Source organism: Polistes dominula, unplaced genomic scaffold (assembly GCF_049000335.1).
Source record: "Polistes dominula isolate Pdom_NZ unplaced genomic scaffold, Pdom_raw_medaka contig_23, whole genome shotgun sequence".
NCBI classification, from domain to species: domain Eukaryota; kingdom Metazoa; phylum Arthropoda; class Insecta; order Hymenoptera; family Vespidae; genus Polistes; species Polistes dominula.
In genome coordinates this window covers 4,278,011-4,287,673 of record NW_028300963.1, presented here as the reverse complement: position 1 = coordinate 4,287,673, position 9,663 = coordinate 4,278,011, and the positions used below count along the sequence as shown (strand labels likewise).

At 22.6% G+C, this 9,663-nt stretch overlaps 1 protein-coding gene across 2 annotated transcripts in view; it reads right to left on the bottom strand.

The window, feature by feature from the left end:
- Window positions 1-6,866: 6,866 nt before the first annotated feature.
- LOC107065749 (uncharacterized) overlaps window positions 6,867-9,663 on the bottom strand; it is a 104,052-nt gene continuing 101,255 nt past the window's right edge. For both annotated transcript variants that reach the window (XM_089172559.1, XM_089172560.1), the window contains exon 8: window positions 6,867-9,213. In XM_089172559.1, coding sequence (XP_089028685.1) covers window positions 9,187-9,213 — 27 coding nt within the window. In that variant the 3' untranslated portion in view covers window positions 6,867-9,186. The remainder of the gene's footprint in view (window positions 9,214-9,663) is intronic.

Genomic DNA, 9,663 nt, shown 5'->3' with positions numbered 1-9,663 from the left:
ATATATTTCTAATGACATTCATAAAATGTTATATCAGTTTTATAGTAAAATATTAGAACTAGGATTCTTTTTGCATTTCAAAATAATACAATTATTATTCCATAAAGGAATCATATTAAAATGTTCCAAATACTTTTACACATTTTGGTAATTAAAATCATAACTTGATTTAAAATATTAAACAAGTTTTAAAAATAGTCAATTATTTTAGCAATAATATAAATATTTTTAGGATACTATGGAATATTATTAAAATAATTTTTTCTTTTTAAAAAATACTACGATTAAAATCGATGCCACTTATTCCATAAAAAAAAAAAAATAAATAAAAAACCTTGTTTCATGAAAAGGTGTTTTGTTAAATTTAAAAATGATCAATTCTTTTAACAACAATATATATATATAATAAAACCATGTATCCCGAAAGGGAATCATTATTTTAAATAAAAAAAAAAAAATATATATATATATATATAAAATAAATATTTTTGGGATATTATTAAAATAATTTTTTCTTTTTTAAAAATACTACGATTAAAATCGATGCCATTTATTCGATAAAAAGAAAACCATTGTTCATGAAAAGGTGTTTCGTTTGAAGTCGAGGCTTACCGCAAACGTTAAAAAAAAAAAAAAAAAAAATAAAAAATAAGAAAAGGAGCCTTCTCTTGACTTTGTGGCCGGGAATCCTGAAGAAAAGAAGGATCATGCGTACCTCTGACAAGAGTATCTTCAAAAGTCTTCTGTTACATCCCCATCCCTTCGAATGTAGGATTACGCGAAATCCTATGCTCGCTTATTTAAGGTATATATAGGTATACCCTTAAAACGAATTTTATCCCTAGACCCAACCAACGGTTAGCCCCTCCTTCCACCATCCCACCACACCACCCTTATTTTCTATCTTTTTCTCTTTGATTTTCTTTTTCGGATATTCCGCTAGAGTGCAAAAGGTCAGAGCTTTTTCCTTCTTCAAACTAAACGCCGCAGCTGGCTCCTAAGTTTAACTCGTAAGTTCTTTTATCTATCTCTTTCTTTCTTTCTTTCTTTAACAAACTATATATATATGTATATAGTATACACTATCCTATTGCAGAGTCAATTCACCGTGAAACTAACGTGCAAATCGACACAATCGACATACGGTTAAGTAATCCGATAAATCCAGGAAATCGTTCACCTTTGCTTTACTTGCAATGTGATACACAAAAGAAAGAGAGAGAGAGAGAGAGAGGGAGATAGTTACATAGATTGATTGATAGATGGATAGATAGATAGATTTATATCTAAGAAAAACCTCCTGAAAATAAATTTTATAGGTTTTGCACTGTACACATATATATGGAGTGTACTGTGTGCTATTTCTATAATAAAATGATAAGAAATTCTTGGTATCACTTTAAATTTAAATATCTTATATTATTTTATTTATTTATTGCAATATTATTTGTTGTATTATATTGTATTAAAGTTTATAAAAAATTAAAAAATTATTTATATAAAATAAAATTGTAAATTTAAAGAAATTTATGTAATATTATTGTTATATTATGTGTTGCAATATTATTTACTATATTATATTATATTAAAGTTTATAAAAAATTCAAAAAATATTTATATAAAATAAAATTTGCCAATTTAAGAAAATTATTCTAATTTAATAGATTATTTTATTTATCAATTGTAATATTATTATTATTTCTTATATTATATTATAAAGTTCATTAAAAATTCCAAAAATAATTTATCATTAAGTTAAAATTTTAAGAAAATAAAATATATAAATTAATAAATAATATAATAAAAACAATATTAACATTAATAATCCATATTGATTTATATATAATATTTTAATTGAATATTTTAATATAAATTCTTTCTTTTTTTATTTTAGATAAAATAAGCAAATCAATACTCACGTTTTTTAAGGACCTTAGAAAAATACGAATTTCATTATTTCAGTACGTAAAGTTTTTACTCCTTATAATACTTAACATAAAAGTAACTTCAAATCCGGTTTCTCATTATGGTCCAAACTCGCCTTCTATATAAGTGGACTCTGAATCCATGGTGGTGTATTTCAATGATGAATAAAAAGAAACCCAAAAAAAAAAATGTATAAGTAAAAGGAAATCAAATTGGCTGCAAACTTCGGTTCACTTTTAAAGGGTGTATAGTTGTTGTACTTTATGGGAACGAACGAACGAACGTAAAGAAAATATGGCGTTAATATTATACTCATTAAAATTACGAAAAAATTTCAATGAATTCAAAATCATTCAAATTGAATTTTGCATAAACGAGGAGATACGTTCATTTTTGATCAACTTATATTATGTTTGTTAATAAAAACAGCCTATTTTTAAAATAATAAATTGAATGATAGAAAAAATTCATTTTATATGGGGGATGTTGGTTTAGTATTATACAAACGAGATACGTTCATTTTGGTTTTATCAACTTACACTATTTTTTTTTTTTTTTTTTTTAAATAAGCACAGCCCTTACTTTTAAAAAATAATAAATTGAACGATAGAAAAAAATGAATTCGATATGAGGGATATGATAATGGTTTAATAAAATAAATCCTATCCAATAATTTATTATCTCTTAAAGGTGTTTTGTAAAAGAAAACAAAAAAACGTAATAATTATCAGATGATCAGATAGATATATACTGTACTCGTACATATTTTATAATATACATATATAATATATTTTGTATTATCTATGTTAAATTATATATATTTGCAATTTCATACTTAATATGTTCATATTTATATTTATTTGATTTTATTTTATTTTATTTATTTATTTATTTATTTATTTATTTATTCATTTACTTACTTATACTTACTTATACTTACTTACTTAATTATTTATTTATTTATTTATTTATTTATATATATACTTTTCGCATTTGAAACGTTCGTTCGACTAAAGATTGGTCTCGGTGTATGTTGTTGTTTTTTTTTTTTTTTTTTTTTTTTTTACGATTTATCTCTTCTTCTTCATTTAATTTATTTTCTTTTTTTTTTAAAGTTAAAACCGTGATACTTTTTTTTTGTCCATTTTTTTTGTCCTTTTTTTTTTCTTTTCCCTTTCTTTACAATGATATCTTACAATGCGTATTATTTTTTATTTTCTCGCGTGTTTGTGTACATCTGTGTGTGTGTGTGTGTTTGTGTTATACTTTTTACAATCAATAAATGAGCCGTCATCGCAATTATTTATCTCGCAAAAACTTGTATTATAATATATATATATATATATCTCCTTTGAAAATTATATTTTCACATAATCCCCAACCCCATAGTCGATTTTTTATTTGTTTTCTTTCATTTTTCATATCCTCACACTTTGATATTTTTTTTTCTAATCACTTGTGTTACTACACCACTTCATCATCTCACGCACACACTTGCATACTCGTAATATCTTTTACAAATCGTATTATTATTATTATTATTACACGTGTACGTTTGTATGTTTGTATATGTATATATATATGTGTGTGTGTGTGTGTGTGTTGAATCCGCTTATGTGTGTGTGTTATATAATAATCTATACGCGTGTTTCTTTACGTGTAAATTATTTTCACTTTTCCATTTCAAATATACAAGTTCCTATACGCTAAATTCCCTAGTAATACTATTTTTTGTTCATTAAATAACTTTCCCCTTCCCTTTAACCTTCCTCTTCACTCCTTCATCATCATCATCATCATCATCATCAACATTATCATCAGCATCGTTATCATCATATTATTTTTCAAAATATGATCGTTAACGATTTTCAAAAGTGCCGTGCGCTAAGTTCAGTCTCTTTGAAAAAATCGCGACGACATTCATTCATTCATTCATTTTCATATATTTATTTATTTAATTAATTAATTAATTAATTAATTTCGTTTAGTCTTTTAAAAAAAATTGTTCGTAGGAAACGAGAGAGGTGTGTCCTCTGTATGTGTATATGTGTGAGAGAAAAAGAGAGGGTGAATGATAGGACAGAGAAGGGGGAATATTTGATTTAAAAAGACAGTGAGTAATAGATGGGGGTGGTTTTATGGAGTGGGGACTTTCAATGCAATAGAAAAAGAAAGAAAATGATCAACACACGTGCATCTCTTGTGTCAATAATTGCCAATAATTTTTTTTTGTTCATAATAAATTGCAGTTGATGTTGTTGTTGTTGTTATATTTGCATCATCAAACACCACCTCCTTTTCTTTTTTCATCTTCATTTTTTATTATTTGAATATTAATAATAATAATAATAATAATAATAATAATAATAATAATAATAATAATAATAATAATATAATTAATAATTATATTACGCCTCATATCTTAAAACATTAAGCTATGTGTTAATTAATACAATCGAAAATCACAATGTGTTTTATCAAAAAAAGAAAAACAAAAAAAAAAACAAAAAAAAAACTCATACAGGGTGAGTTTTTTTTCTGATTTAATATTTTGTTAAACATTTTTTGTCCTTTGTTTCCTTCGTTTTTTTTTTGTCTTGTTGTAGTTCTTTTTTTTATTAAATACGATCATCAATGTATTTAATGTGTTTCTTTATATATTTTCAATTAATTATTTATAGTTAATAATTAACGTTTGCTCGCAATAGTTTTTGTTTTTTTTTTCCTTTTTTTTTTACATATGTCTAGGACTTTTTTTTTTATTTATTTCCGTCCTCGTACGATTTTTAATTTAATAAATCGCAGTTCTTTATTTTTTTTTTTAATTAATTTTTACTGGTTCTTCCATTTGACTATTCACCATCATTTAATATTTATATACCCTATTATTATTATATATATGTGCATATGTATTTGTAATAATTTTAATACTAATACATATGTACACACGTTGTTTTTTTTTTTTAATTATATTTATGATTACACTATTAAGTGTGTTGTCACGCATGTACACGATTATTATTCACTCTCATACACGCATCATATACAATCATATACACATCTGTGTATCCTATGTAGATAATTATGACAATGAGATACAAAATTGACAAGAAAAAGAAAAAAAGAGAAATATCTTTAAGATTTATTCAATGTGATACAAACCCTTATATTAAAATTATTAATATGGTCATCAAATAAATTTGTCGAATATTTTTTTCTTTTTTTCTTTTTTTTTTTTTTTTACTTTCAATTCACTGTCATAAAATTATCTTCACGCATATAAACATAAGTGGGTGGTGGGTGGGGAAAGGGGAGTTAAAAAGATTTTATTCTTAAAAAAAAGAAAATAGAATGTTATTTCATTATTTTTAAGTTGAACTTACTTTCAAGTTTGAAAAATACAAATTTTGTTGTAAGACTCTAAAAATCTTTTCAATCCCCATATACATATATATATATTGTATGTATTATATATGACGTGTGGGTGTGTGTCTGTGTATGTGTACATTTGTTTTTATGGGGGGGGGGGGATTCATTTAACGTGTTTTTGCACACTTTTATCACTTTCTTGATTCATCAAATAATTTTGTTTGTTAATATATAAAATTTATATATATTATATATATTATATATTATATGTAATAATATTAGATATAATATTAATTGTATATAATTTATAAATTATATATAAATTTTTTTTAAATATATTACATTTAAAATATAATATATTCATTGTATTATATTAAAATATATTTTATAATATATTTTAATATATTAATATATTATTTATATGTAATTTTATAAATTATATATAACTATTATTATATATAATATTATATATATATATATATATATATATATATATTAAATATATTATATATATGTATACATTAATATAAATATATTATATATAATATATATATATATATTAAATATATTATATATATGTATATATTAATATAAATATATTATATATAATATATATATATATATATATGAAATATATAATATATTATAATATATAATAATGTATAATAATATATAATAATATATATATTTAATATTATATATAATTTTATATATTAATTAATTATATATAATATAATAATATATATGTACTATCGTTAAAATGCAATAACCATAAACAATCTGAAAAACACAAAAAAAATTTACACTGACCATTACTCCCGTCATTTATTTTTTACGTGAGTGTGTGTCCAATCGCCATTACGAAATTTCTATGCAATTGTTTCTAATTATTTATTTATTTATACTTTTTATTTTCTTTCATTTTTTTGTGCTTGTTTTTCTATAGGTATTCGTGAAAACAGTGTGAATGTTTAACTGTCAGTATTGATTCATTAATAATTAATGAAATACTTTAACACGTTTCTTTCTAATGATCGATCGATCGATCGATCGATCGATCATTCATTCATTTTTATTTTAAATAAAAATAATAAAAAAACTAATCAAGATAACGGGATCCTTGTCGTATCTATCGTTACGTTTACAATCTCGTTCGTATATTTATTAATGCAATTTTTTTTTATAGTTTTGTTTATTTATCTGTGCCGTTAGTATTGTAAATAATTTTTTTTGTTGTTTAATTATTCACAATCATCCGGATGTTTTACTCTTTCTCTCTCACTCACTTAATTACATACCTTTTGTAATTGTCATTAAAAATCATTCACAATAGTGATAAGAAACACGTGGAACTTGAGTGTTTATGTGTGTGTATCTGTGTTGAACACGTGTTGTTGATTAGACGACATTTTCCGAGGTGATTTTTTTTATTCTTTTTTTTATATTTTATTTCACTGTATATTTTTTATACCATATCTTTTTTTTTATCCTTGACAATATAAAAAAAAAAAAATTCAAAGAACAAGAAAAACAATAAAAAGAAATAAAAAATACGAATGAAACACTTTGAATCAAATTGATTATTATAATATGATGAGTTTTATTATTTATACCATAGAATGGTACATATTCGCATAAATGACGATCATAATAGATATACAAGTATGTGTTACGTGTGTGTGTGTGTGTGTGTGGGTACCATGTTACATATGTAAATGTTTATAATAATTCTAAACGCACGCAGAGGTAATAATATCTAATTTGATGTTTTTTTTTTTTTTCTTTCAATTCCTCAATATAGAAACTTACTTTTTTAAATATTTATTTTTTTTTTCCTGTAAAATTTAATCCGACATTATTTTTTTTATTTTATTTTTTATTTTTTATTTTTTTTTTTACAAATTTCTGAATTCTTCTTTTTTTTTTTTGTTTTCTTCTAATCCCCCTTTCCTCCACCCTTCTTCTAATAATATTTAAATATTAGTGACGATCGTCAATGCGCAAATCAATAATTCCAACAATTTTTACCTTTTATTTCTTTTTTTTTTTCTTTTCCTCAATCACTATCAATTAATTAATAAATATTAATATTAATATATATATATATGCAAACAATATGTCCCAGGAACTCGTTCAAAGAAAAAAAAAAAAAAACTCCAGGAATAAATCAACAAGATAAAAAGAAAAAAGAAAAAAGAAAAAAGAAATAAAAATAAAAATATTTAAAAAAAAAAAAAAAACAAAGAATACAAAAATCAAATCAATTGTCCAATTTTTTAGTCCCTTATAATAAATTTCAATTAATTAATAAAAATAATATAAAATAACGATCGTTCTCTCATGTAATATGATAGTGTAGTACTCGTATTAATCTGTACTTGTGTATTATACTTATTTAAATTGCACGTTGTCCTAAATAAGAAAAAAAAAAATAAAAAAAAAAAAAAATTAAACTCTTGACTAAACTTTAAATTGATGATAATTGGGTTCGCCAGTGTATTATTATAATAATTCAATCATTAATAACTACTTATTACAATAATAAAATAATACATATTAATAATAATAATTAAAAATAATAATAAAAAGAAGAATATATAAAAAAAAAAAATTAAATAAAACTGAAAAGAAACGAAAAGAAAAAAATACGCAATATTTCAACTTAACATTTATGCATTTCCTAATACGCATGACTATTTTTTATATATATATATATATATGCATACATATATAGATATATACATATATATACATTATATATTTCATAATAATATATAATATACATATACATATATATATGTATATATTTAATAATAATAATAATAATAATAATAATAATATTATTATTAATTTTCAATTACACTCACTCACACTCAAATAGAAATTCTTAATTATTTATAATATAACATTATTTACAGTACTACCTTCTATTGTGTGGTATTTTCTTGTTCTTCTTTTTTTTCTTTCTTCTTTCTTTCTTTCATCATTATCATACATATACCAATCGATTACATTAATTATATACATATACACACACATATATATATATTTATTTTTTTTTTTTTTATATATTTGTATGTATATATATGTATAGGTATACAGTTGACTTCGTTTGTACTTGGGGCCGGGGCTCGTAGGCCCTAACATGAAAATTTTACATATTTACAAAAGCATTTGTTTTTTTTTTAATTCATTTTTTTGTTCTTTCTCTCTCTCTAACTCTCTCTCTTTTGCTTTATTTTCTTTTCTTTCTTTTATTTTTTATTTGCTCTTTTATGTTTGTGTGTATGTTATGTGTGTGTGTTTTTGTGTGGTTTACTTTTCTTAATTGTTATTCGTAATATTATAATTTTAATTATAATTCTTTTTTATTTTTTATTTTTTTTTTTTTAACACATTTTACTTTTATATCCATTTCATCCCTTCGTCTTTCTTTCTTTCTTCCCTTTTTTTTCTATTTACCATCCCCCCACCCACCCCCTACTAAATCGAAGAAAAGATAAACCAAGAAGAACAATTTTTCTCGTCCCTTTTTTTGCTTTTCTATTTTTTTATTTTATTTCTTACCGTCCCATTCACTTTTCTATGATAGGACGAAAGATTGTTTAAAAAAATTAGAGAAAAAAAAATTGTAATTTAAAAAAAAAAAGAGAAAAGAAATGTGTTGTCCTAACAACACATATATCAAAGGACCAGGAAATTACAAAACAAATTTTGTATTAAAAATTTGGAATTTAGAATTAGGATGGATGGATGGATTAATGGATAGATGGATTGATGATAGGAAGGGGAAAAAAAGGGAAAAAAGGAAAAAAAGGAAGAAAGGTAGAAATGTATATTTCAATGATAGTTGTTGTAGGTTGCATCCTGAACTGTTAATCACTCGCGGATTCATGTGTACTCTGATCGCCAGCCCGTCTGTGAACATAAAAAATAAGAAAAATTCTTTTTTTTTTTTCTTGTTGTTTTGTTTTCCTTTTTTTTTTGTTTTTTTTTTCATAAAACAAAAAAGGAACAAAACGAGTGGGAAAATTATGTATTATTTATTTATTCAAAGGGTTTATAATGTTGAATAAAAAAATTAGAAGAGGATATTTGAGTGATCATGCAAAACAAAAAAATGAAAAAAAAAAAACCAAATATTATTAATAATAATATTAATAATAATAAAAATAAGGAAGAATATATTTTTTGAATTTTGCTTATGAATTATAAAAGTAGATTGAATGTATGATGTGAAAAAAGATTAAATAAAAAAAAATAGTAGATAGGTAGAACATTGATTAGTAAAATGTTAAATAATATTATTTAATTTTATTTTATTTTTCATTAAAATAGAAAAATTAGGGGTGGGGGGAGGTGAATAAT